The sequence below is a fragment of the Populus alba genome, chromosome 7, assembly GCF_005239225.2.
Source record: "Populus alba chromosome 7, ASM523922v2, whole genome shotgun sequence".
NCBI lineage: Eukaryota > Viridiplantae > Streptophyta > Magnoliopsida > Malpighiales > Salicaceae > Populus > Populus alba.
In genome coordinates this window covers 1,241,349-1,269,242 of record NC_133290.1, presented here as the reverse complement: position 1 = coordinate 1,269,242, position 27,894 = coordinate 1,241,349, and the positions used below count along the sequence as shown (strand labels likewise).

Here is a 27,894-nt window from a genome sequence, read left to right as displayed (position 1 = left end):
CAGGCACTGATTCCTCTATAAATACATGAACTTCAATTGCATAGTAGTGCAGTAAAAGGGCATACGATGTAAGAAACATGAGCTTCCCTGTAATAAAACCTGTTGTTGCCTGTACCTTCCTCTCGGTTCCTTCTCCTTCTTCTGTAACCCGAGCTCGGAGAAGGTTACATTGAGAAATTGAGAATTTCGCATGCATCAACAATACTCTAAGAACTATAAGGTTATTTCTTTAGTCACTGAAATCTGAAAAGGAAGATTTGGAGCATAATCTGGATCCCCATTTTGCTCTCCATCTCTCTCTCTGGTTCATTCAAGTTCTCGCCCGTTTGTCAGCTAAAAAGTAGTTTTTTTTTTTAAAGTAAATTCCAATAAAATATTTTTTTTATGTTTGGTAGTTTAATGAAAAATAAATTGAAAAATATTTTCCAGTTTTTGGTTATGTCATGAAAAATAACTTATTAATATTTTATTTTTCTCTTTAATAAAATAATGAGGAACAAATCTTACAAATTAAAAAGTTGAATGAGAATGAAATTGAAAAAAATATATTATAATTTCTTGATAAATTATCTCAAATAAAATAAATAATAATCAAAATAATAGAGATCAAATCTAAAAAATTTAAAAAAAAATGAAAGATGAAGAAATTAAAACAATATTAATCAACATTTCATAAATTATTTCAAATAAAATAAGTAACAATTAAAAGAATGAGGACCAAATTTGATAGATAAAAAAATTTCAATAAAAATAATAAGAAAAAAACAAATAGTAATTATAAAAATAAGGACCAAAGTTAATATAAAAATAAAATTTTAAGAGATGAAATTGAAAAATAAATATTCAAAACAAAATATATATATATATAACAATCAAAAGTTTGAGGATCAAATTTGATATAATCAGCAAATAATAACATTTCTAAATTTTTCACAACTTCCGAAAAGTGTTTTCCCCTAAATTTTTCAGAAAACATTTCCTGAAAACCAAGCCAAATTTTTCTTTTACTGGAAAGTGTTTTCCATTGACCAACTTTCTTAATAGCAAACAAACAAACAAAAAATTTGAAAAATGATTTCCCGGAAAACAAACACAGCTAAAGGGAAAACACTTTCCTGAAAACCAAGCCAAATTTTTCTTTGATTAAAATTGACTAGAAAGTAATTTTTTGACCGAAAAGTATTTTCCGTTGCAACTTTTCTAATAATAAATAAATAAAAAAAATTGGAAAATAATTTTTCAAAAACTATTTTTTAAAAAACAAACACCCTCGCTGATGTATTCTTCAGTATGTATGAGATGGATACATTGAATTTCTTGACCTTGGAACTACAGCAGCTGCTGTTCTAATATAGTACATCCTTGTAATGGCGGATTTTCTGAATCCATTATCCAAAATGTAGCTTTTCATCACTTTTCTTTAATGCCATAGTATATGTGTTTGTTAATGCAATTCACTGAAAAAATCAGATCATTGATGGGCTAGCTTGACTTTGTTTCTTGATATTGATGTACCTCGTCAGCCACTCGAAAGCAAACAAGAAATCACACTATTATCTGTTAAGGTTGTGTGGTTAGTGTTTTCAAAAAAAAAATGATATAAAAAGATTAAAAAAAAAAAAGTGTCTGATCGAAAGAAATTAAGACAAAAACATAAAATAAATATATTTTTATTATAGTTTTAAGTAAATCTATGTATTTTTAAAATAAAAAATACAATAAAACATGTCATCTCTATCCTAACTTAATTTGAAATTATCACAAGAAAACATGTCATTATATAATAATCAAACACTAACTTAATTTTATCTTATGCTATGCCCTTTAAGAATTTCAAATTTTCAGTAAGCATTTTAAGCAAGGAGTTAGACTGTCGTTTTTCCATGGAGCTTTACCATGCAATGCTCAGCCCCTGATAAAAATTAAGAACAATCAAGCATCAAAGCACACAGAATTTGAACAGAAAATCAAGGCACTGATAAAAATATAAAATACAATCATGTTGCCTGCAATGCTAGGATTTCTAACCTAATAATTGGGTTTCATTATAACATTATCAGGATTATCTATCTTTATAATATTTTAGTTATAATTTAATAGGTTTAGTGTTATTAAAGTTGGCTATATATCCATTTTGTGCATAATAATCTCAAATAGCTTTATTTTTGGTACTTGGAACTGTAGTTTTGGGGTTTATGCGTGTTCCTTCCAATTTCCCAAAAGTGAAACTCCTGGTTAATCGTACATTTCACCCTTTAATCTTGAAATTTTGTTAATGCAGTCCTTTTACTCTCTTTGTTTTTTGCTTAAGTCCATTTTTATTACTCTGAATACATCATATGAAGATTTTAGTAATAAAAACGATGAGGAGTCTAATTAATCTTACCCTCTTAATCTTCTAATTAAATAAATTAATTGAAGAAAAACTTCAGCATAATTAAATTGTGAGGGAGAATGGTATAAAATTCATTTCACAGCTTAATTTCCACAGAGTCCAACAACTTCGGCTTTAAGGTATGCCTTTTTTTGCAAGGCATTCACTGTCCTTCAATTTTCCCACAGCTAAAAGCATAGGACAGTTACTTTTCCTTCAAGGAGAGCTGTTGCGTGACACTGAGCTGCAAGAACTCTCTTTGCCTTCCTCTCTCGTCAAACTTCTATCAAGGAAAAATGTTCTCCACTAACAATAGCCCAGATCAAAACCGGAGAGGAAGGATGTTCTCCACTGATAGTATCCCAAATCAAAACTGGAGTGGAACAATCTTCTCCAATAACGTATATGGTGATGATGATGATATCGTTAGAGCTTTTGCACAACGTTTCGGGGTTAGTGCTAAAGATCCTGCAATTAAGCACACCCTGCCTTGTAGTCTTGAAGAGCTTTATCAAGGGGCTACCAAGAGGGTAAAAATAACTAGACAAGTAGCTGATCGAAGTGGGTAAGTGTCCTAAACATCACCTCTTTGGTCCTGTTTTATGTTCAGCTGCTCTGTAGTTTTGATCAAACATGTTGACTCCGATCACTGGTCCTGGGCTTGATATGCTTTCCTGTTGTCAAAGATTTGTGTGAGATAGTTATTTTTCATCATTTTACAGTCTTCTGAAAGGTCCAAGAGCTTTGTTAATGGTGTTTCTTGTGCTCTTTCTTTTTTGTGGGATGGAGCGCAGCTTGACCAGGGAAATAGAGGAGATTCTAACCATTGACACAAAGCCTGGTTGGAAGAAGGGCACGAAGATCACTTTCGAAGAGAAAGGGAACGAAAGACCAAATGTAACACCTGCTGATGTTGTCTTCATTGTTGATGAAAAACCCCACTCTGAGTTCACTCGTGATGGAAACGACTTGATCGTCACTCGAAGAATTTCTGTAGCTGAAGCCTTTACAGGCTACACTGTCCATCTTACAACCTTGGATGGCAGGAATTTAACCTTTCCGATCAACGATGTGATCCATCCCAACTATCAGAAGGTTGTCCCGAATGAAGGGATGCCGATCCCCGGCGACCCAACAAAGAGAGGGATTTTGAAAATCAAGTTTGACATCAGGTTCCCAGCAAGGGTTAATGCAGAGCAGAAGGCAGGAATCAGGAGACTCTTTGATCCTTGAGATCTCTATATCAGCATGCGAGACATATCCTATGTGAAGGAAGCCTTTGGATTGGTATCCTCTTGCTGCAGTGTGTGATAAATTGCAGTGGTATTTGACAGTTTCAGAGTTTTAAGTTGTGTTATTATATATATATATATATATATATATGAAGTATGAAATCTTTCTGAGATGTTTAATGTAGGGTTTGGCCAGCTTCTTAATTATGGTGTCGATGGAAAATGCTTCCCCTTGATTGGTGTTGAATTCTTCCTTTCTTCAGTACAAAAGGTCGAGCATGGAGAGCATTTCCCTCCGGCCATATCCTGAAACATGAGTCACTTCCCTGTAAATGACACCTTCCAGGATTTCCTCCTTCCCATCCCTAACATCACTATCTGTCAAACAGTGAAATAAAACTGAGATATGATTATATTATTTTTTAACACGTATATATTTTTAAGTAAGTTTTTATCTTGAAATTTATATAAATTTATATTAAATATCATATAAAGAATTAATTCAATTTAAAAATTTTAAATATTAAATGAAATTTTAAAATATAATTTATATTATTTTATTATACTACTTAATTCAATATGTTAAAATATAAAAGCAATATGTTCCAGCAATTACTCTATTTTATGATATAGCTATCAAAGAGTACTTTCCTGTCAATACATGGCCAAATCTATAACTCAAATCAAAATGCTGTTTACATCACTGATTCAATTTGAAGAACTCCCCCATTTTTTTCTTAGTTTGGCCGGCCACCTTCATCACAGGCCACCATAATTTCCTTGCTCTCTCCTTCCTTTGCTTTTCTCTCGCTACCTTCACTTTCCTTCTCTCCAACCCCTCTCAATTTGGAGTATAAGACTTTATTTGTTTTCTACTAGCTTTCACGTTAACAATGAATAAAACACAGCAACATGTTTGATATTAAAAAGAATGGAGTTTTATAGTGCAAAATTCATTAAAAAACTGAGTTCAAAACATAAGTTTTATGTAGTAATTTTTACATAATTTTTTAACTAAATTTTGTAATTATTCTTTACTAATCTTCTTTTTATTGGTTGTAAAAAAATCAAAATATTTAAATATTTTATATATTTTTTACTATATATAAACTTTGATTATGGTTTTTACAGAACACATATTTAAATCCAATTAATTACAACTAAAAATATTTTTTCTAAACTTATATTTTGTAAAATTATAATCACAAAAATTAAAAAGAAAGGTGTTCTCCCCATTCGTAAACTAGCCTCACAACCCCCTTTTAACTCTGAATCTCTTGCAATTTAAAGGAAAAACTAGAGGAAGTTTTGAAAGGAACCCCCCCCCCCCTCTTCCAATAGCTGCCGTCGGCCTCCCTCACAAATAAAAGCAAGGTTGACTATTTTGTAATCCTATTTTAGCCCCCATTAAATCTTTTATTTCTCCCTTAGCTCTTTCCTTAATCCTTAAGAATCTAAATATTATAACCATCTAGGTAGTGGTCTAGTGGTAAAAACTTGAAACCAAGAGGTTTGTTTTCTCTGTGGTCTCAGGTTTGAGTCCTAGGTTGCTCATATGATGGCCACTGGAAGCTTACATGGTCGTTAACTTCAGGGCCCGTGGGATTAGTCAAGGTGCGCGCAAGCTGGCCCGGACACCCACGTTAAACTAAAAAAAAAAATCTAAATATTATAATTTAAACCCATTTCAATTTTTTATTCCAATTAACTCCTAAAACTAGCCTTCTTCTTCTTTTTTTTATTTATTCTTTTTCTTTATTACCACGGAACATTTTCATTATTTTTGTCATTATTATTATGGAGGTTTACATGCAGTGTAATATATTAAGGTTTTTTTAACATGAACAATAAGCTATAAAATATGATCAATATAAAAGAAAATTAAAAACCAAAGAATTCAAAAGACAAATCAAATTAAATTTGATAAATCAAGACACAATTATTTATTTATATCAAACTCGGTCTGATGTCATGGGTCAATTCAACGACTCTCCTCGGTCTCCGTTATCTTATTTGATAAAGGCTACAAGGGACAAGCAAACGAGGCATTCACACGTACCTATCTTTTTCAATGTTTTCTTCCACATCACATGGCCAACAATTATCAATGAGATGCAAGCAAATAATCTATTTATTACATTTTGTTTTTGTGTTTAAAAATATTTTAAAAAAATTATATTTTTTTTATTTACCAACTTAATCTTTTAATTAAATAAATTAATTGAAGAAAAAAAAGGTAAGTGTTGGAGTTTGTGTCTCCTAAGCAAATCATAACAACTTAAGCATTATGTTGTGCCTAGCCAGTCACCGTCCTTCAATTTCTCCACCACTTTAAAAGTATGAGAGGTACGTAGGACAATTACTTTTCCTTTTCCTTTAAGAGCAGTTGCGTTACAATGAGCTGCAACAATTCTCTTCGCCTTTCTTTCATCCACCTTCTATCAACGAGATGACTAGTCAGAGGAGGGCAACAGCTGATGATGTCTTTGCTGAATTTTTCGGGTCCAATAGCCCAAATCAAAACAGGAGAGGAACAGGGTTCTCCAGTAACATAAATGGCGATGATAATGATATCTTTAGATCCTTTGGACAAAGCTTCGGGGTTAGTGCTCCTGGAAAAGATCCTGCAATTAAGCACACCCTGCCTTGTAGTCTTGAAGAGCTTTATCAAGGGGCTACCAAGAGGGTAAAAATAACTAGACAAGTAGCTGATCGAAGGGGGTAAGTGTCCTAAACATCACCTCTTTGGTCCCGTTTTATGGTCAACCAGTCCTGCTTTATGGTCAACTGCTCTGTGGTTTTGATCAAACATGTTGACTCTGATCACTGGTCCTGGACTTGATATGCTTTCCTGTTGTCAAAGATTTTTGTGAGATAGTTATTTTTTTTAATCATTTTACAGTCTACTGAAAGGTCCAAGAGCTTTGTTAATGGTGTTTCTTGTGCTCTTTCTTTTTTGTGGGATGGAGCGCAGCTTGATCACCAGGAAAATAGAGGAGATTCTAACCATTGACACAAAGCCTGGTTGGAAAAAAGGCACGAAGATCACTTTCGAAGAGAAAGGGAACGAAAGACCAAATGTAACACCTGCTGATGTTGTCTTCATTGTTGATGAAAAACCCCACTCTGAGTTTACTCGTGAAGGAAACGACTTGATCGTCACTCGAAGGATTTCTGTAACTGAAGCCTTTACAGGCTACACTGTCCATCTTATTACCTTGGATGGCAGGAATTTAACCCTTCCGATCAATGATGTGATCCATCCCAACTATCAGAAGGTTGTCCCGAATGAAGGGATGCCGATCCTCGGCGACCCAACAAAGAGAGGGATTCTGAAAATCAAGTTTGATATCAGGTTCCCAGCAAGGGTTAATGCAGAGCAGAAGGCAGGAATCAGGAGACTCTTTGGTCCTTGAGATATCTATGTCAGCATGTGAGACATCTCCTATGGAAAGGAAGCCTTTGATTGGTATCCTCTTGCTGCAGTTTGCGTTTGTGTTTGTGTTTGTGTCTGTGTCTGTGTCTGTGTTTGTGTCTGTGTCTGTGTTTGTGTCTGTGTCTGTGTGTCTGTGTGAAGCATGGCATCTTTCTGAGATGTTGAATGCAGGGTTTGACCATCGTCTTCATAATGTTCTTAATGAAAACTGGTTTCCCTTGATTGCTGATGAATCTTTCCTTTCTTGACAGTAAAAGGTACAATTTGAAAGAGCCTTTACTTCATTTAATTTATCATACCATGATAAAAACTTGTGCCGATGGATGAGATTCAAAAATATATTATTTATATTATTTTTTTATGTTATTGAATATCTGAGTCGATCAAAAAATAGTTGGTGGATTAAAAAGATTTTTTGTTAAAAGATTAACGAAGAAGATTGAAGAGCTTTTCGATGGTCACAACTCACAATGATGATTGAATCGAAGTAGAGATTGTTGGGTTTACGTGTTATTGCAAACATAGAGATTTTGAGGTTCAAAATGTAACTTTGGTGTTCCTTAGTTACTTACATTTTCCCAAAAGTAAAACTTAGGTTTAATAGTATATCTCACCATCTAATCTTGAAATTTCCTTTATGTAGTCCTTTTACTCTTTTTTTGTTTTTTCCATTCTTAATACTATGAATACATTATAGTTTGGTCCCATTTGTAAAATGTTTTTTTTGCCAGCTGATAGCATGATCTATTGAAATTTAGCCTACATTAAAGAAAAAAATATTTTTATATTCCTGAATCATAATTATTAAACTCGGTTTGATCTAATAGATCAATCAAGCTCATCCAATCCTTAATTTAGATTTGATTTTAAAAAATAATCAATTCAAAATTAATTTGATTTTACTTAATCCAATTAATAGATCAATTCATAATATAATTAAATGATGAAGTTAACATACTCAATTCGTGACTTAGCCCTAGGCAAAGCTGAATTTAGTAACTTGGCCTTAAATACAACAAAAGATAATCAAGTCGATTCAAGGGTATTGACCCAACCATAAGCAAAAGGAACAAACTAGAGAAAGATTAAAAGTACAAGGATGGATTTAACAGCAACACAGAGCAAGTTACAATAAAGAATAGAGGTGCAAATTTAGCATTAACCCAAATCCTGAACACCACAAACCCCCAAATATTACTACTCTACCTCCACCATCATCACATTACCGTAAATTAACAGAACAAAGGCGAGCGAGGCACCCCAGGATTTTTTTGAAGTGAAAAACCAAGAGAAGCAAAGTGAAGAAGAGAAAGAGAGGAGGAGGAGGAGGAGGCAGCAGCAACGCAATGGGAGTGGATTACTACAAGATATTGCAAGTTGATAAGACCGCAAAAGATGATGATTTGAAGAAAGCTTATAGGAAATTAGCCATGAAATGGCATCCTGATAAGAACCCAAATAACAAAAAAGAAGCTGAGGCTCAGTTCAAGCAAATCTCTGAAGCCTACGATGTATGTACCTACCCTTGATGCCAATTGCTTTATGATTAGATTTTGTGATCTGGGTTTGTTTTAAAATTGTATAACCTTGCTGAAATTTGTGGGCTTCGATTGCTTTATTTCTTGTTTAGATGTGTGCATGTATGACATTATATATTCTGTGATCTGGGTTTTTGTTAAATTTGATAATCGTACTGAAATTTGTGGATTTTGATTATTTTTGTTAATGTTTAGATTACAATGAAAAAAAAATTGTCTTTTGTTGGGTTTTTGTGATTTTTTTCCCTGTGTCGGGTTCTCACCTTAGCCTGTTGTTTCAGGATTATCTGTGTATTGTAAGTCATAACTTCAAAGTTTCAATCTTTAATGGAATTAATCATCATAAAACCTTGTGGGTTCTGTGTTTTGGATCTGTAGACAACCCAATTAGAAGCAATGCTGAGGGTGCATAATTTTACTGAAATTTGCGGAATTTGATTGTTTTTGCTCATGGTTAGATAAAAAAAGTTTGCATCCTTACTGTTATCTCGTGCTTAAACTTCTGGGATTTGAAGTTCTGCTGTGTTTATTAGAATAATCAAGAGGAATTAACTGTTTCTTGTAAAATAATAAGTCCAGAGTTTGAGTCTATAAAGGCGCAAGGAATTCTCTATAATGCAGTTCTAGACTCGTCAAAATCGAAATTCGCAGTAAAGATATATTGTTTGATTGTTTTTGTATTGAAACTTAATGTTTTATCATACAGGTTCTTAGTGATCCACAGAAAAGAGCAGTATATGACCAATATGGTGAAGAGGGTTTAAAGGGTCAAGTACCACCACCCGGTGCTGGTGGTGCTGGTCCTGGTGGAGCTTCATTCTTTTCTTCTGGAGATGGGCCCACATCATTTAGGTTCAATCCTCGAAATGCTGATGACATTTTTGCTGAATTTTTTGGGTTTTCAAGTCCATTTGGTGGGATGGGAGGTGGCAGTGGAGGCATGAGAGGGACAAGGTTCCCAGGTGGGATGTTTGGTGATGATATCTTCAGTTCTTTTGGTGAAGGAAGTGGAGGGTCAATGCATCAAAGTGCTCCTAGAAAAGCTCCTCCAATTGAGAATAAGCTGCGTTGTAGTCTTGAAGAGCTTTACAAGGGAGCTAGCAGGAGAATGAAGATATCTAGGGAGACTTTTGATGCTAGTGGGTGAGTATTAAGAATTGCCTTTTATGTTAATTACCTTTCTCCATGGTTTGTATCTGAAGTTTGGTTCCTTTTAGTTTGGATTTCTCTAAGGGATTTCTGTTTTTTTTTTTTTTTCAAATTGAGCATCAACTTCCCATTTTGTTTTCAACATTTCATTGCCTAATGGGATTTACTTGGTAGATTAAAGAATCAAGAGCATTTTATTTTCTGAGATATCACTTTCTTCTTATGTGGGTAGCGTAATCAATGTTCTTTTAATGTTGCCAGAGATCTGTGGGATTAGTTGGCAGATCATTTTGCAATCTAGTGAAAGCCTTTAAAGCTTTTTCAATGATGTTTTTTTGTTCAGAGCTCTACTTGCTAGTTCATTTCATTTCACTGAACTTTTACTTTTCTTCTTTTGCAGCAAGCTCGTGCCAGTGGAGGAGATTCTAACCATTGACATAAAGCCAGGTTGGAAGAAAGGCACTAAGATCACCTTCCCTGAGAAAGGGAATGAACAGCAACATGTTATACCAGCAGATCTAGTCTTCATTATTGATGAAAAACCCCACTCCATGTTCAGTCGAGATGGTAACGACTTGATCCTCTCACAGAAGATATCTTTATCTGAAGCCTTGACAGGTTACACTGTCCATCTCACAACCTTAGATGGAAGGAATTTGACTATTCCGATCAACACCGTGATTCATCCAAACTATGAGGAGGTTGTTCCAAAGGAAGGGATGCCAATCCCAAAAGACCCCACAAAGAGAGGGAATTTGAGAATCAAGTTCAGCATCAAGTTTCCAACAAGGCTAACTTCAGAGCAGAAGGCAGGAATCAAATCTCTCATGGGACCTTGAGATCAATGTTAGAATGCGATGCCCCTCCACAGAAATGGAATGCTTTTTGTGAATAAGCATTTTAGGAATTACAGAACAGAATGGAGCATTCGGATTGGATTGGCTTTTTCTTGATACATAACTGGTTATTTATGGTGTCAGCTTTTGATAGTTTCTACTCTGGTAAATTCTATAATGCCTTCCCCTTACCCTTGTAATGCTTTTCTTTTTTGGCGTAGTAATTGTTTCTTTTATGGCAAAACTTCCACTGAATTCTGCAAAACACTCGGTGCATTATATAATTCAGTAGTTTAGCTACGGAATTCGGTAGTGTAGTCACAGAAAGTGATTATATGAGACACCAAATGTGATGCTAGCTATATTATGGGCTTTGGTGACCAAATTACCGAATTGCATAATACAATTGAGTTCTTTTGCAGAATTCAGTGAAAATTTTGCAAAAAGCACACTGCAAAGGAAGGCAATGCCTTCGCTTTCCTGGAAAGGCATTATAGAAAGCAGATGCAGTCAGTGTCGAGGGCCTTAAGTGCCATGGTGTATTGAACTACTTGATTACAGTAATAAAAATTGGCACCAGTTTATTGGTGGTGAATCCTTCTTTTCTTTTCAGCTTTCTGCAAAGATGATGAATGGGAGTGAATTACTAAAAGAATAGGACATGGTTTGTAGATAGGAATGTAGAAGATGAAGGTTGTCGGTATATGAAGCTGGCCATGGAATGGTCAATCCTGCTAAGAATCCCAATGGCACGGGAAAAGCTGAAAGGGCATCCCCAGTATGCAGCCTGCCCCTCGCATTTTCACAAAGTGAACGTTTCAACTACTCGAAGATAATGTAATAATAATTGTTTTTATTTAGAAATGTATTAAGATAATTTTTTTATATATTCTAAAATTAATTTTGAACATTAGCATATTAAAAAAAAAAAAAAAAAACATAAAAAAAAAATTAATTTATAATACAAAATTTAAAAAGTATTGTTGTACCACAAAACAAATGACGGAAGTCTCCTCCATGGTAATGGAGGTGGTACCACTGCATGAATTTCTTCAACCCACCCTGTCTGCAGATCCTCCATGAAAGGCTTGTTTACAAAATACTTCTGAGCATAACTAATATTTGCGTGCGTGCATAATGTAACATTTTTCATCAAATATTAAAATAATATTTATTTATTTTTTTTAATTTATTTTTAACATAGCACATAAAAATAATTTAAAGTTATTAAAGAAATATTAATTTAAAACAAAAAAAAATCAAATTTATTAAGAAAACACTACGTGGCTACATAAACAAACACACCAACATTCCATTTAGCCTTTACCTTCAAAAGCCTTTCCAAAATACTAACACGATCATTAACCGGCACAGACAAGAGATGTATTTCCCAGATGATTGGAAACCTGATATATATATATATATAAGGACTACGTGGAATTAACTATCATTAATATCTTTTCCTGTCTGAAAATATTTCCGGGTAACAATTGGAAATTGAAAACCTTAAAAAAAAGGAACAGAAACTATATATAGTTGTCAAACAAAACCGTATTCACAAAGCACGTCGCTCTCTCTTTTAAATAACAACACTGAAAAGCTATGGCTTTTGCTACTAAGAAACCTGTTAAGCTTGGTTTGGAGAAACCTCGAGAATAAATTCATCGAATATGGATTATTTTTTCTTCAATGAACATCAAGAATCTTAAAAAAGGTTGTTTTTACTTTGTTTTTTAATTTATTAACTAGGGTTTTTTTTTCCTTTCGTTTTTAATTCCTTGTGTTTTTGTTTTCTGTTTTTTTTGTTAATATATGTAATGTGTGCTGATATTATTCATGGTGTTAAGGATAAGAGCTTGAGAGTTAAGATACCAACCAAATCCTTAAAGTTTCATGTGGTGAAGACATTGATTTAAATTCTAGACTTAATTAGTTAATTATGTATTTTTAATGCTCTCTTAGATTTATTTTTTAGGGTTGTCTTTTTTATTATTTTGTCTTAATTGCTTTTGGAATTTGAAAACTTGGTTCTTTGTGTAATGGATTGATCTTGATGGTCTCAATGTGCATACATAAATGCTTTTCAGCTCTGCTGACCTGGTGTAGAGGTTGAGGTTACAATTGCAGATTCAATAAGCCTGTTCTTGGATTTTCAATGATTATTGCAATGAAGTTTCGTTTTAAGAACAGTTTTAGTTTGGTATATTGAATTTAAATTTTCTATCTTTAATTGTTTTACTGGAGGAACTATTCAATGAATCTTGAAATCTCGATATGTTATATTGATTATGACAATGTTAAGGTTGTATTGAACTTTGATGGCGAAAGGTCTCAACTTGGAGGAAAATTTCTTAGACCAAAGAACAAATCATTGATATTTTGATTTCCAGTACAGTGATGGTGCTTTGAGCTATGCACAGTTACTGCTTCCTCTATAATTACATTAACTTCAATTACAGTGTGTGCAGCAGATTTCAGTAAAGAATACAAATCAAGGAATTGACTATTTCTCCTGCATCAGCAATATTCTACACTTTTAAGGTTATTTCTCTAGTCACTGAAATCTGAAGATGAAGATTCGGTACCATCTTGGGCCCCATTTTGTCCTCCATCCCTGATTTCATCCTCATCGGAGTCCCTGTTGATGTATTCCTCAACATCCAAGTCCCCAAGTTCATCTTCATCTTCATTCATGGCATCATCTTCTTCTTCTTCATTGCTGTCAATATTATAATCACTTCCCTCCAGCAAGTCATCAGACTTGCCATTAAAACCACCTGCATAATCATCCAATACCTGATCATCATATTCATCTCCTGATGCGGGAATATTTTCATTTTCATCATTGTACTCGGATCTTTCAGAGCTGCTGGCATTTTCAGCGTCCTCCGTGTGGAACCTTGTTTCATCACCATTCCGCACATGCCTTCCCAAGCGTCTTGTCGACTGTTCATACAGATTTTCTTTGGGGATCTTTCTCTCAGGAATGATCTCAGCCGCTTTCTTGACTGCTTTTTGCCTACTTCTAATGCTGCGACGTCCACTTTTACGTCCTCCACGGCCACGAGATCGTCCCGTCCATGACAATACCTTCTCTAATCTGCTACTACTTCTGGAAGCACTTCTCTTGCTGGATTCAGTTCTGGAACCAATAATCCTTGTTTGTGATCTCCCAACACGAGTGCGACCTCGACCCCTGCCCCGGATCCCTTGTTCACGGCCCAACCCAGCTAACCCAATCCCTACATCAACCCAATCATCTTCTTGAAGTAACCCAGCTCGATGCGGGATTTCAGTGGTTTCATTATCTGGGGTGTTCTTCATGACAGCATACTTGGATGGCAGCTTCTAATAAAAAGTAAGAAAAAGAGTCGGGAATATAATACTAGTGAACTTAGAATTTTCAAATGAGAGATTTATGTTCTGGGCCAGCATAGGTGTAAAAGTTCATTGCAGAAGAACACACCTTCCCAAAATCCAGTAGAGTTCCATCTTAAACACCCTCTATAGGCTAGAATGAAATGTCATAATTACCACTTTCCTCTAAGCTTTTTACAACAAGGGATAATTAATAGTGGTTCTCTGCCCATCATTTTTGTGCCTTGTTTTACATCTGAAACTAATTAACTATGTTGCTTCAAGAGAATTTAATGTTGTATTTGGTTAGTGTTCCGGTACAGGACAGATACAGAAAGTATAGAAACATGTTTGATTGGAGGGACGAAGACAGAGACGATATCCCATACATGGTTTCTTCTATCTCAAGACAGTAACCAAAAGCTTTCTAAAAGCTTCAGACCTACATCCCTTGCTTTTAGTATTAGTGTTGCTAATCTCATGTTTCTTTCTACTTCAAGATGCACATTTAATGACCAAGAGACAACTCATTGGAAGCATGACTTCATGACATCAGTCTATAGCTAAAAAAGGCATATGCTCTTTCGTTCTTTTTTTCTCAAATAACAAACTAATGGAACATGCAAATGGTTTTTGTTTATCATATCATCAAGCACAAAACTTCTGAAATGGTGGGCTACTCACAATAAAGTTCCCAGCGCTCCTGTCCTTCTGAGACTCCAGTTTCTGATGCAGCATGTATGAGATGGATGCATCAAATTCAATGACCCTTAGAGCTACAGCAGCTGTTGTTTGTGGTAACCATGGAAGAACAGGAGCAGTTCCTGTATTGAAAGAATCATGAGCAGCACATCCAGATGGGTCAGATGAGCCCAAAAGTTCACTGCTGGTTTCATAGTTCGAGGACAAATAATCCCTCTTCATGCCAACCTCCAACAGTGTCAGAATCTGAGGAAGAGAAATGTACATTTGCATCTTAATATGTTCTCCAAATTAATTTTAACGAGGAGACTAGAAAGGGGAAAAGAAGCAATTAGCTCAGTATAACATTTTGTCAAAAAAAGACACATGGTAAAAAGTAAAAAATCACCAAGTGAATGTAGTGTTGTAGCATTACATGTTAACAGAAGTAGATTAGAAATACTCTAAATACAATAAACACAGTGATTTCAATTAACTTCCAATCAACATGTGAACAGATAATGAATCAACATTCAAATTTCACCCTCATTTTGATGCATTCCATGGACCCAATCATGCACTCACTAAGATTTAGCAAGATGACGATATAACCAATCCATCAACGGTATTCTGGAACTGAATATTAAAGAGCATATAGTTATAAGTAGGCATTTATTTTTGCTGTGAATATTTCTGGACTACCACTATCATTGCTATTAAATCTGCCGCCATGAATGAGTGTTGCACTCATCATTTGACAAGAAAATTTTCAGTAAAAACTGGGAGGGGGGGGTGTTCCTCTATTGTCTATTGGCCAGTTGCACTTATTTCAACATGAAAACATAATCATCATCATAGGATGCAAGTATCATCTCAAATCCTAAGCAGTAGTTCCAATATCCTAGGTTCATGTCTTCATCCAAGTAGACAGGAGAACACAAAAATTCATGCCACAAACAAGGCCAAACATAAACCTGAAGTAGGTCGTCAACACATGATGAGGACTGCAGCTTCATACCCCAAGATTTCCGGTAGCCATTGGTCCAAACAGCTTGGAGAGCTTCTGGCAGAACCGAAACCTGCCAACCCAAAGCACACATAATTTAAGAAAGCAATAATAAAGAGGTGACATACTCATAGTTTTAAATTGCAGGTTTTAGTCATAGTTTTAAATTGCGGGTTTTGATTGCAATAGTGGTTGCAGTCAAGGATCACCAATAATGGTACCATAACACTGAATAACTATAACTATTACGAGGAGCTCCGATTCTGTAAATAATGGCTGTTATTTAAAACTGTAGACTTTCTTGCCACACTTCGAACCATTATATTGATATGTTGCTAGGAGGATATGTCTAATTCAAACCATAACATTGAGGGCACTTGCCTCTATCAAAGCTAGTAGCAATTTTAACAATCTGATCCTCGGTGGAAAAGATAAGCTACACAAAGCACTGTCAGGGTCCATCTTTAGCTTCCTTTCACAATGAGCCACATGTTCAGAAAAATTCAAGCCAGTCTGAGAGGGGTGCGTCTTGTGGCAAGAAGGACAATGGTTGTCTTCAAAAAAGTAAGTGTCGTGGCAGTAATCACAAACACCAAGCAGTTGCGAGCATCTTTTCTTCTCATACTTCATGGCACACAAGACCGAAGACTTGAAGCATTCCTTCCACATCCACTTCTCAAAATCTTGAAATCTCTTCAAGATGTGATTTTTTTCAATTTCATTCCTTCCAAGCTCAATTGTGAAAGATGTTGAAGTCTCAGACATATCAGAATCTGGAACACACACAGTGCTGTGTGGACTATCCATACCAGTGCCAGATTCAGGGCCAGCAGCCATTTCAACAGCTTCAGCTTTGATTGGATCTTTGCTTTGTCCTTCGGTGTTCGCACATAGCCTTCTCCTCTTGATAGTTTCCTTGAAAGGCACCTCAATCTTTTGCAGCATTGCATGCAAATGGGATTCCCTAACCCCACGTACATCCAAAGATGACAGCAGAGTATCAAAACCCTGCATGAATATCATAAAAATGATGAAAACAAACAAAATAAAAATGAAAAATGCATTTGTAAGCAGAGAACTTATAGAGCATTAGCCATTGTTTCATGGTGAAAAAAGTTCAAAATGAACTTGAACAGGGAACTTGTATGTTCCACATACATGGTAAAATCAACACCATGCATAAGTGTGCACAAGTGGTCTGACTTGTACATGGAGACTTGTGAAGCATGTGGGTTCAAAGCGTAAAATACCTCTTCATAGTCAATAAGCCTCCAGCGACCATCATGTAACTCAACGAAGATCCTGCCACAGCCAGGATCATTGCAGGAAGCAGATGTGGTGAATTGCCAGTATCGATTACGCCTGCGATCCTGACCAAGGGGCAATGATCTATATACATACATCTCTTCTGCCCTGTGACCAATAACAGATTTTAACTGTGAACGTGATTTTTCAGCAATATGTCCTGCTTGCTGATATGTCAGATTATCTGGACCGGCAGATAAATCTTGCATTTGCATGTTTCCTTCAAATGGCATATTATTTAGATAATTCATGTCACTCTGCTGGTCACTTAACTGTTCTTGCTGAACAGATACATTCACAGGCATCCCATTACTTCTGTCATCGACATTTACCATTGGGCTTTGTCTACCCTCTGTGGCAGAAATTGTTTGGTTAGGTTCCATCTTGTTCCCTGTAAATGATGAATATTGTGTCCTCGTGACAAACTCTTCCTTCATACGACGTTTATCAAGTTGTGCTTCTGCCCACATTTGCTTCTTTAGAGCATTTGCTCCTTCTAAGCGTTCCTGAACAAGTCTCATCTGAGATTAGAGACAAGCATATAGCATTTTTTTAAGATTTCATTAGAAACAAAAGGAAATTATACCTCAAGAGCAACACGGATGGAGTTTCCTTCAATTGCCACACCAATCAATGCAACAAGCGCATTAAGACGCTCCTCAACACTCAGATCAGAGTATTCCCCTTCTACAAGTCCTTGAACCCATGGCTCACCCAGGTTGTTTTCATCAATATCAACATCTTGATTAGGATTGGTGTGGATTTCAGCAACATCTACAGATTCATCTATTGAAGAACCAGCACCCTTTAACTCATTAGTGCCTTCAGAATGTAGGGAAGTCAAACCCGCTCTGACTTTCTCAAGGCGGACTTGTGGAGTTTTGAGACCACCACTCTCCTTTCCATTCCCCAAGACTGTTTTCCCATTAAATTCATTAGTTTCAGGAGAATCATGAGCCACTTTCTTAGAATTCAATCCAGTACCTAAATCATCAATCTCATGATCATCTGCCACATCACTTTCAGAATCTTCATCTCTTTCAGCATCATCAGCATCTTCTCCGTCTACAATACCACTTTTAAATGTCCTAATTCTTTCTCTGGCAGCAGAAAGTATTGTATCAGTATCAGCTGGGTCCTTCCTGTATGCAGGACGTATACAATATGTTGAAGGAGCCGTCCTCTCAAAAAGTTTAGAATCCCTTGACAAAGCAGCAGCAATTGACGCTTCAGGTGTCTTGCTTGTTGTAAGATCCCTCAGCCCAGATTTCTTACCAAACATAAAAAACAAAACAAAAGGAAAGTGAATAGATAAGGCAACTTTATGCAATGGAGGGAAGAATATAAAGAGTTGCCATTATAAAAGTACCTGAATCTTGTCTGCTACTTCTAATATGGTCAAACCCTTGCTCCCCTGAAGAGAGAGAACATGAAATGCTGCAAATTTAACAGTACCAGGAGTTAAGCGATGCCTAGATCTGCGTGGATTAGAAAATCCCCTTTCTTGCATAATGGAAACAGCATTTTCAACGGCTGCTCCATTCCGTAAATTAGTAATTACATCTTCACCATCATTACCCTGAATTTTAATGACAAAGGATAAAAAAAAAAAAAAAAAAAAAAACTATGAGGAAAACCAAAGTTAAAAAAAAAAAAAAACAATAGGAGTGAGAAGTGTATGCCCTGAAATGCATGCAATATCTCCAAGTATTATTGTAAGAAATTTTCTGCACAATTATTAAACATGTTTTTTTCTTTTTTATTTTGACAACATGTGACTTCAGGAAAGCAGAATATAGAACTTCTTAGCAATCTGAATCATTATGAGATTGTTTTCCTCCAAGCTTCCTAAGTAGATAAATTGAAATTCCTCAAACTTGGCCTAAAAACTGGAACTCATTCGGACAGGCAACCATGCCACCATGCACGTGCAGCATAAAAATCAATAGCACAAGCTACATTATTTTTACATTTATCAGACAATTCTCATGTCAATCAAAAGTGACAGCACATCTCAAACTATCAGATGCCGGATCTCCTGTGGTCAAGCAAATATATTTGACCAACATGTCAAACAACAGAAGTAGAGCTAACCAACCACAAACTGGAGAGACTTTTAAAACAAAACAGAAATGAAAATAAGGTCGAGTACCAGTATGTATGCCCCCATATTGAAAAATAGAAACCTTAAGGACCAATGGAACAAACAATAAGATACACCGGTTTCACAATATAACAAATGCTGAAGCAGAAGTAATCCTTAGTATAAGCCTTTTGGTTAATAAGTCACCCTACAAGACTACAGCATTCTAGACAACAAAAAATCTGATATATGCTGTACAAATCTATGATAGATGCTCGTCTTTAGAGTAAAGCAACAATCAAACTTGGAAAACAGTCCAAGCTTTCATAGCTTGCATAACCCATCCGCAATGAATAACAAAACCTGGAACATGAGCAACTATAGGAGAACAGTTACTGCAAAAAAAAAAAAAATGACGACCCAAAGAAAAAGGCAACCACCTCATTATCATCTCGGAGATATGCCTGATCAACATTCCTTTTCTTCAGTTGTGGCCCAAAACCTGCAGAAAGACCGAATTGCCGCAAAATTTCAGGCCATGTTAATGGATTTAAGTGTCGCTGCCAGCTACGTAAATCAAAACCCCATGCATACGCCTGACATAGAAGCCCAAAATAGTTTAGGATGGAAACAAGGAACATAAGTGAGGAGATCAAATTGCCACTGAAACAGGCAACAAAGAAGACCTACCCCTTCGACAATCTGAGGATGTCCACCACCAGAATTAGCTGCACCATTTTGATTTGGCCCCAACCCAGTTGCAGGTGTCCTAGCAACATCTTCAATGTCTTTAATGATGGATTTTAATAGGGCAACATGTACTTCACTCAATAGCCTTGAATCCTGAAAGTACAGGGAGCAGGAAACACATCTGAATTCCACAAAAAAGTAAGATAACCCTACATCATATGCCATGGATACTTACATAATCATGAAAAGCTTGGACAAACTCATCCAAAGTGAATGGCCATATCCCAAGAACATCCGCAAATGTGATTAAGAACCTCCAAACCTATAAATTTACAGTTTACTTCAAATGCTTAAAAAAAAGATAGGCCTATGCATCAGGAATTCTAAATCTTGTGGAATGCTGCATTTCCTGCCAGAAATAAACTCCTGCCCAAAATAAATGAACATGTACTCTATAGTGGAATTTATTGAAAAAAGTGGCATGGATATTCTAGGTTAAAAAAGGAAAGCATAGCAGTAACACCCAAAAGAAACAATACAATCAGGGTTCAACTATATATAGAAGAGGAGAGATTTTCTGTTCAAAAGATGGGCTCTGTGTTGAGGGAGATGAAATAAACAATGTATTGATAATAAGATTAAAAAAAAAAAGATATTAACATATAATGAAAACTCATTCTATCTCCTTTTTTTAATTCATTAACACCACCCACCACACATTTATTAACTCAGGCATTAATAAATCAAATGGTATTTTCAAAACAATTACTTGAAAACTCATTGTACCCCATTAATCATAAATGATTTACAGATATACAGGAGAAATAAAATGAGGCAAAAAAATGTTTATTGTGCCTCCTTGAACCAAAAAACGACGACATAGGAAAACATTGAAAGAGAAAATCATGCTTATCCTCAAAGAAGCAGCAAAAAAAACTTATGGAAAGAAAATGATTTCTGTGCCTACTCTAACCAAAATATAAATGACAGGCAGAGGATCAATATCTGAAACAAAAGCATAACACGATTAAAATATGCCTCAAGGAAAAGCTGAAGTTTTTGATTTCCTTCTGTTCCCTATAGAGCAGCCAGCACATTCCATAGAGTTAAGGAAAATATGAGATGAGATTATGCATCATGAACACTACAAAAGTGTATAAAGAAGATTTGTGATCTTGTACTGAAAAAAGTATTTCATTGCATTCCAGTCTCAACTGTTCCCATCTTTCCAAGATAAGCAGAGCGGGACAACAACTAGGAAAAACGACAGAAACTCACCATAAGAAGATTTCCTACATTCTCCTCAGAATCATTCCAAGGTTGAATAAGAAAAGGCCTCTTTAATAGCATAGATTTGGGAGGGAACTCAGTCAGCTTATCTGAAAAGCAATATCAAAAGTTAAGCTGCAAGTGGAATGAAAATTGACCCACAATAAATCAAAACAAATGCATATGCCTTTTAATATATATATATATATATATATATATATATAAATTGTGCAGCAATAAAATCTTCCAAGGCTCTGAATCAATATTTTGCATGAGAACAGAAAATATATGTTTGATTAAATCCAACATTACCAACCTCGAAATAAATCTAGATTTTGCAAAGTTTCAAAGTCCAGAGGAATAATCGAAGGCAATCCCTTGCTGGAGGCAGCCATCTCCATGAGTTCCAAGCGTTCATCATCAATGAGCTCCATTGACTCTTTTGCCATCCTCCGTGCAATTGCCCTCTCAGTAGCAGCTTTTTGCCTTGCTGCCTCCTTTTCTCTACGCAATTCTTCTTTTTGTCTCATTTTCTCAACCTGGGTGCATAAATGAACAAAAGTGACAATTTTTCCTCACAGGCAAACGTAACAAGACAGTCTTAAATAGGGTTTTTGAACCTACTCTGATAGACTCCTTCTGCAAGAACTTTTCCCGGCGCTCCAGTTCACGCTTTTGCTCCCTCTGGTATCTCTCCACCTCTCGCTGCTTTTCACGCAATAACCTCTCTTCTTCCTTCCGCCTCTCACGGTCATGCTTTTCCATTTCTTTCCTCATTTGCTCTTCTCTCTGAATGGACAATACAAGTTACATAACACTATCAGTATGAAATTACAGATTTTAAAAAGGAAACTCTTGTATGAGACCCAGACCTTTCGCCTTAGAATATCTTGCTTTTCAAGCTCTTTTCGAATCCTTTTTTCATGGGCTTCAACTTCGCGGGCTATTCTTGCCTCCTCACTCTGCAAAAAGTCAATAAAGTGCATTGTTTACCAGTCTAAAGTTCAAAACTTATGAAATGCTTCACTTAATACCTTGCGTTTCCTCTGCATTCGCAAAGCATCCTCATCATGGGTTACTCTCCTGTCAGATGACATATAAGGATTGTCCAATGCAGTAACCAGGTGAGCACCAGATTGTGCATCCATACCAATATTTGTAAAGGAGCATTTTTGTATTACAGTTTCGTACTCTCCTGTAGTGGATGGCAAGAGATGGCCCTGCCTGCTTTCTTGTGGCATAAGACTTAGACTGGGCACTTGATTTGATAAACCATATCCAGAGGACACTTGTTCGTTTGCATGCATGAACGGTAGGGTGGCAGATATTGATTCAGTCTTCACATTATGAACATCAGCAGGTGAGCCATACTGGCATGAGGGGGCAGCTCTTTCATATGCCTCTGCTCGAACAGTTGGCTGCTGTGGAAGGAATTGGTATTCATGCAGAGTCCTTGTAGTACTCTGAAAAACAACACAGAAGAACATATTTATTGGCCATCAAAATTCAAGGGCCTAAAGGGGACAGTATATAAATTCCACAATTCACCAAAAGTAAAAGACATTACCAACAGATAAACATCAAAACAAAAGAAATCAAGTCATGAAAAGTATTGCAAAAGCAAGGGAAAAAAAATAATAATGGGAGACAACTAGTTTTAATTTTCAGTGAGTAAAAGGATGGGCATCTTCACCTTGATGGGTTTTACATCAGGCCGCTCGTATAGGTTGGCCTCAAAAATCCTTACATGTTGTTTCTGCTGCCCTGTTGTTGCTGATCCTAGAACCATATAAAAAGTTCATCAGATGCTCAAACCTAGTATTCCCAGAAATACCATCAAATAGTGGCACATAAAGCAGCAAAAAACCACAGCAAGTAACTTCAAGTTTGAGCTCAAGGTAGCATGATTAATGTTCATTGTAAAAAAAGAAGAAAGATCAAAACTGGATGCACTAAAGAGGTGAACTTAACACTTAAATAACATTTCACATACTATATATCCCAAAAAGCTGGCATGACCTACATTTCTGAAAGTGTTCACTCTAGATAGTTGATCCCTAAATTCATAGAAATTACATCTCTTACTCATAAGTCCAGGAAATTAAACAATCTTGTGACTAGAAGCATGCATGACATCAACTCAGAACAAAAATCTGCTGCAGGTAGCAAAACATCATTCTTTGAGAAGTCTTCCCTCATTTCATGGAAACAACCCTACAAGTCCTAGCTAAAGCACTGAAAAATGTCACCTTAACCACCTACATTCTCTCAATAAGAAGCCTGATAAATATTTTCTCCATTGCCCTTCCCAAGATGACCACATATTGGAACAGGTAAGAGAAAGATGTAGGGGAGCAACTGAGGGAAGTTTGGATCATCAAGCTATTCTCTGGGCCCATGGGCTATGACACTTGGATCTTGAGCTTGTGCAGTACATATGCATTCTTTTCTGTCTTTTTTATTATTATTATTTTCATTTTCGGATTGCAAAAGACATGTTTTTTTCTTCCTTTTTTTCATATCTAATGCCTTTAACTCACAACTCGGCAATAAAAAGTTTCACAAGAACCTTTCATTCTCCAATCAAAGACACCCTGAAAAGGTACCAACTCTGAAATTCCTCTACTATCTTGTGAGAAAATCACTGACCTGGGACTAGCCAAATCTGTGGAAGATGGAAGAAAAGGTAAAGAAAACTATAGCCCAAACAAAGGTTTCAAAGTTAAATTTACTAAAGCATGTCGATCTCAACATACCCTTGTTTATTCAAAATTTTATAGAAAAGATCTGTCTAAGTTTTGGCAACATCACTTCTGCCACTAATAGACACATTCCTGACATGAAGTGCATTAATAAATAATAAATAAAATAAAAACCCAACATCCCGAGCCAATGAAAGAAACCAAAAAAAAAATATTAAAAGCATGGCCTTGTGGAATTGTCTGTTAACCTTTTAATTTCAAAAAAAACAATCCAATATTTTTTATACAACCACTTCCACCATCATCTCTAATGAACACTTCTAGCAGATTAAGATTTCATGCATTCATACTCCAAAAATCACAACCACTTCTAACATGTTCTATTATACTGATAATTTCTTCAGTGCCAATATATCTCACAAATAATCATAATTTGATTAGAGTTATCTAATAGGCTCAAATTCAATAATCACTTATCATGTGCAAACCAAAAATACTAATCCAAGGAAAACAATCTACAATGTTGTTGATTAAAGCACATTCAGGTGATTTGATAAATTTCTAGCATGGCTTCAAATTTCAACATGTGATCATAGAATAAAAAGGTGCAGAATGCAGACAACAAAACTCGAAACCAACAGTACCTATAGTACCTATAGGTGCACCAAATGCATCCGGTGGCAAGGGGTCAAACTCCATCCCAAGAATCGGACCATCCTCTCTCAGAGGCTCCCCCAACTGTGCTTCCACAAATGCTATCACTCTAAGCTCTGCAATAGACTGCTGTGGCTCATAATACCTCTTCATTGCTTGCACATCAGCACTAATTCTTGGAACAGCCACCCCAGTGGGCCTTCCAACTGCTCGCCGTTGATCCACACCAAGCACAAATGGACTTGACCCTGACCCGTGTTCATTTCCCACCTCAGCCACCACTCCCATTTCCCCTCCACCTGGCATCCCTGCCGGTGATGGTGACTCCTTACGTGGGCGCTTCACCGAAGGTGCCTTCCTGTCCTTCAAACGCCTATGGCAGAACCACATCTGCAACTGCCGATCAGACAGTCCTAATTGCACTGAAAGCTCAGCCCTTACTGCTTCTGATGGGTATGTATCCACTAATAAGAAAACCACAAATTTAGCAACAAAATTAATAATTAAAAAAAACATATATTAAGAATAATAGCAACACACCATTACTATATATAAACAAATTCTGCAAAAATAACAAAGCAAATTAGGTACAAAACTTAGCATTTCACAAACAAGCTTTACATTTCAGCATCCAAAATCAAAATAAACCACCAAAAATAGTTACAGAAAACAATTTTGTACAAAATCATAATAAATAAATAAATAAAGCAAACCCAACCTGCACAAATGAACAAAAGAAAAACATAAATTTAGTCTAAAAAAGCAGCACAAATGAAACAAATTGCACAAACCCCATTAAAAAGCTCGACATTTTACAAACTACCACAACATTTTAGCTTCCAAAAAATCATAATTTCTCCGAAAAAACAGTTAAAATCACAAATTTACAACAAAACCATAAACAAAAAAATGCAAAAGTTCAGAACTTGAAACAAACAAACCTGAATAAGTTTTCTCCAAAATCTCAAGCTGGGAAGCAGATTTCATTTTCCTCTTGGACTTACTTTCTCCTTCTCCTGGTGTCTTCTTCTTCGCTTCCACCTCCACACCACCACCACCAGCAGCTTCCTCCATTAGTCAAGATCACCAAAAAGCTTCCAACTTTAACAGAAATACCAACTTTTAAAACAAACCCACTTCAGAAATCAATGAATAGATCCAAACCCACCAATTTAAACTTAACGAAATCCCAAAAAATAAAACTTGACAGATTGATTCATGGATAAAGCTTCAAGCTTTCTCTCTCTAAAAGAAGAATTTTTAGGTAAAGTCTCTCTCTCCAGGAGAAGAATCAATGGTGGTGATGATGTTTTTGTTTGTGGTGAGTGTTGTGATTTTGATGTGAGGGTAAGATTTAGATTTGATGAGAGAATAAAAGAGCAATTAATATTAAAGATTAATAATAAAGATTGTTGTTTTTTGTGTTGTTGAAAATGGTGATAAAGTAGTAACAAAAAATAATGGTGAGAAGATTGTTTTAAGGTTTGATTTAATGATTGAACAAGTGATACTATTGTTGTGTTTCTCTCTCTAATTGCTTCTTTCATATTGTCTTTTCTTAAATCTTTTTATTTGATTTTGAGGTGATAATAATAATAAAATTTGGTATTTGTCAGATGATACTAGAGACTACTTTTTGATTTTTTGAAATCGAAGAAAAAGAGAGATTGGAATTGTTTTAGATTGATTCACAAATTGTGGGCTTTTTTTTTGGATTGTGTGTATGAGAGGGAGGAAGGGGAGGTGAAGTTTTTATCTCTGTCTCTCTCTCTTCCTTTTGTTTTCCAAGTTTTATACTTTTATTAATGGGTGGTAAAGTAATGTTCAGTTCCTGTAGTCTTAGAATGTTTCAATTCGGTACTCACGGGTTACCTTTTCAATGTCACTCCATGGTTTTTGGAGAGGTTTTTGTTTTGATATTGATTTTGTTTTTGTTTTTGTTTTATTTAAAATGGTATTTATTTAAATTGATTTTTTAAACAATGAAATTAAGAAATTTTATTTAATTTGAACACTTAAATTCTTATTATTAAAAGTAGCATCCACTATACTCACAAATAATACAATTAAATTAAGTTTAATAGCCTTGTATTTATAGTATATATCATCCTTTTTCAGTTATTATTTTATTATCCACATCAATTTTTAACGCGATAATCTCAACTTATCCTCAAACTTAATTAATTTTAATCAATCTTGAGGATTATTAATTTTTTTTATTAATGTGAGTGTCCGGATATCTTGACTAATCACACAGGTTTTGAAATTAACAACCATAAAAGTCTTCAGTGGCTATCATATTAGCAACCACAGAGTTTAAACTTAAAACCACAAGAAAAACAAATTTCTTGATTCCAAACTTTTACTACTGACCATCTATTAAATAGTTAAGGATTATCAATTTTATCATGGTATTATGTCAATTAATTCAACTAACAAGGTTGTTGGCCACATTTATATTCCATGCACTTGTTGAGCCCAACTTTATGCTAGGCATCTCGATTCTTATCCCAAAAAATATCTAAATTTACCAATATTTTTAGTTCTTATATCATTTAATCTCATCTAGTTCTAAAATATTCATTCCACTTTAAATCACCTATCCATTTAACTTCTAATCTCACCTTTTCAGCCTCAACCTATAATTCTTAAATTCATTCTCGCTACCAAGATGGTCAAAGTCATCCCTCATTTGAACTTTATTGTTGACTACTAATATAATAATAAAACAATTAAGGATAAATATATTCTTTTTAGGTTTAAAAAATAAATTGCTAATTTTCATTTATATATAAACCAAAAACAAAAACAAAAACAAAACAAAAATGTATCTTGTTTATGATTTCTGAAACTAGAAATGAAACATTAAAGTCCATAAATGATGCCAAGTAGCTAATTGTGGAATGCTTTTTTTTTTTTCAATCTTTTCTTTTACATTTTATAACATTCTCCTTCAAAATCTCATACATGAAATAATATTAAATCTCTGACAACCTCAACATTATTTAAAAAAAAAACATTTTAAAATCAATAACAAGGTAGCTGCCATTTTGTATACAGCAGCAGCAGCAACAAATGACCATCGTACAATTTTTTGATGCTTGTATGCTGATATTGTAAGGACCAAATAAAAAATCTACAAAATCTAAGAAGGGTTGGAATATAGTTTGACCTTTTATATTTATCCAAATGGGTGGTGTTTTGGCTTTTCATATTGGGTGGTGTGGTTGACTGGTTTCTTGATTCTTTGTTGTTTAAGAGATTACATCAGTTGTTTGGTGATTTTATTTGTTTTTATATTTTAAAAATATTTTTGAAAAAAATTAATTTTTTTTATTTTAAATTAATTTTTTTGATGTGTTTAGATTATTTTGAAGTAATGATTTCAAAATTAATTTTTAAAATATAAAAAAAATATTATTTTGATATATTTCTAAGTAAAAAGTACTTTAAAAAACAACTGCAACAACATTCCTAAACAGATCTATTTTAAAAAATAATCCACCAGCAGTGATTATAGTTTGAAAAAATTATAAATTATAATTTTTTTAATTAAATTTTTTATTACAATTTTTTAAAAAA

The 27,894-nt window shown here is 35.0% G+C and overlaps 4 protein-coding genes across 10 annotated transcripts; 3 read left to right on the top strand and 1 right to left on the bottom strand.

Annotated features, from left to right (window-relative positions):
* The first annotated feature begins 2,579 nt into the window (after nt 1-2,579).
* LOC118059561 (uncharacterized) lies at nt 2,580-3,726 on the top strand. The gene is made up of 2 exons (XM_035072445.2): nt 2,580-2,939; nt 3,169-3,726. The coding sequence occupies exons 1-2, from the start codon at nt 2,671-2,673 to the stop codon at nt 3,605-3,607; spliced, it is 708 nt and encodes a 235-aa protein (XP_034928336.1). The 5' UTR covers nt 2,580-2,670; the 3' UTR covers nt 3,608-3,726.
* A 2,232-nt stretch (nt 3,727-5,958) lies between these two features.
* On the top strand, nt 5,959-7,269 carry LOC118059560 (uncharacterized). The gene is made up of 2 exons (XM_035072444.2): nt 5,959-6,327; nt 6,581-7,269. The coding sequence occupies exons 1-2, from the start codon at nt 6,056-6,058 to the stop codon at nt 7,020-7,022; spliced, it is 714 nt and encodes a 237-aa protein (XP_034928335.1). The 5' UTR covers nt 5,959-6,055; the 3' UTR covers nt 7,023-7,269.
* Nucleotides 7,270-8,082: 813 nt separating this feature from the next.
* LOC118059556 (uncharacterized) lies at nt 8,083-11,473 on the top strand. Of its 3 annotated transcripts, none has more exons than XR_012170262.1 (4): nt 8,083-8,553; nt 9,287-9,723; nt 10,130-10,730; nt 11,179-11,473. XR_012170262.1 is itself a non-coding variant. In XM_035072441.2 (3 exons), the coding sequence occupies exons 1-3, from the start codon at nt 8,389-8,391 to the stop codon at nt 10,566-10,568; spliced, it is 1,041 nt and encodes a 346-aa protein (XP_034928332.1). In that variant the 5' UTR covers nt 8,083-8,388; the 3' UTR covers nt 10,569-11,160. The 3 variants fall into 3 exon arrangements, 1 of the variants encoding a protein (XP_034928332.1); XR_012170261.1 differs by lacking the exon at nt 11,179-11,473 and adding an exon at nt 10,988-11,160; XM_035072441.2 differs by lacking the exon at nt 11,179-11,473 and having other exon boundaries at nt 10,130-11,160.
* A 1,428-nt stretch (nt 11,474-12,901) lies between these two features.
* On the bottom strand, nt 12,902-26,085 carry LOC118059555 (homeobox-DDT domain protein RLT2). Of its 5 annotated transcripts, none has more exons than XM_073410602.1 (19): nt 25,254-26,082; nt 24,303-24,776; nt 23,526-23,621; nt 22,650-22,735; nt 21,991-22,419; nt 21,829-21,918; nt 21,581-21,745; nt 21,273-21,495; nt 20,966-21,066; nt 19,923-20,009; nt 19,688-19,840; nt 19,438-19,593; nt 18,284-18,493; nt 17,501-18,184; nt 16,860-17,420; nt 15,991-16,617; nt 15,578-15,682; nt 14,607-14,870; nt 12,902-13,913 (listed from the first exon to the last, which is right to left on the bottom strand). In XM_073410602.1, exons 1-19 carry the CDS (start codon nt 25,384-25,386, stop codon nt 13,116-13,118), a joined length of 5,442 nt encoding a protein of 1,813 aa, XP_073266703.1. In that variant the 5' UTR covers nt 25,387-26,082; the 3' UTR covers nt 12,902-13,115. The 5 variants fall into 5 exon arrangements, with proteins under 5 accessions (XP_073266703.1, XP_073266704.1, XP_034928328.1 ...); XM_073410603.1 differs by having other exon boundaries at nt 24,312-24,776; XM_035072437.2 differs by lacking the exon at nt 23,526-23,621.
* Between the last annotated feature and the right edge of the window lie 1,809 nt (nt 26,086-27,894).

Coding starts and splice junctions, on each gene's coding strand:
- LOC118059561 (XM_035072445.2), top strand. CDS start 2,671: ATGTTCTCCACTAACAATAGCCCAGATCAAAACCGGAGAGGAAGGATG. Junction 2,940..3,168: donor CAAGTAGCTGATCGAAGTGG/GTAAGTGTCCTA, acceptor GATGGAGCGCAG/CTTGACCAGGGAAATAGAGG.
- LOC118059560 (XM_035072444.2), top strand. CDS start 6,056: ATGACTAGTCAGAGGAGGGCAACAGCTGATGATGTCTTTGCTGAATTT. Junction 6,328..6,580: donor CAAGTAGCTGATCGAAGGGG/GTAAGTGTCCTA, acceptor GATGGAGCGCAG/CTTGATCACCAGGAAAATAG.
- LOC118059556 (XM_035072441.2), top strand. CDS start 8,389: ATGGGAGTGGATTACTACAAGATATTGCAAGTTGATAAGACCGCAAAA. Junction 8,554..9,286: donor AAATCTCTGAAGCCTACGAT/GTATGTACCTAC, acceptor TTTATCATACAG/GTTCTTAGTGATCCACAGAA. Junction 9,724..10,129: donor GAGACTTTTGATGCTAGTGG/GTGAGTATTAAG, acceptor CTTCTTTTGCAG/CAAGCTCGTGCCAGTGGAGG.
- LOC118059555 (XM_073410602.1), bottom strand. CDS start 25,386: ATGGAGGAAGCTGCTGGTGGTGGTGGTGTGGAGGTGGAAGCGAAGAAG. Junction 24,777..25,253: donor TTTGGAGAAAACTTATTCAG/GTTTGTTTGTTT, acceptor TTTTCTTATTAG/TGGATACATACCCATCAGAA. Junction 15,683..15,990: donor TGCTACTAGCTTTGATAGAG/GCAAGTGCCCTC, acceptor TTGGGTTGGCAG/GTTTCGGTTCTGCCAGAAGC.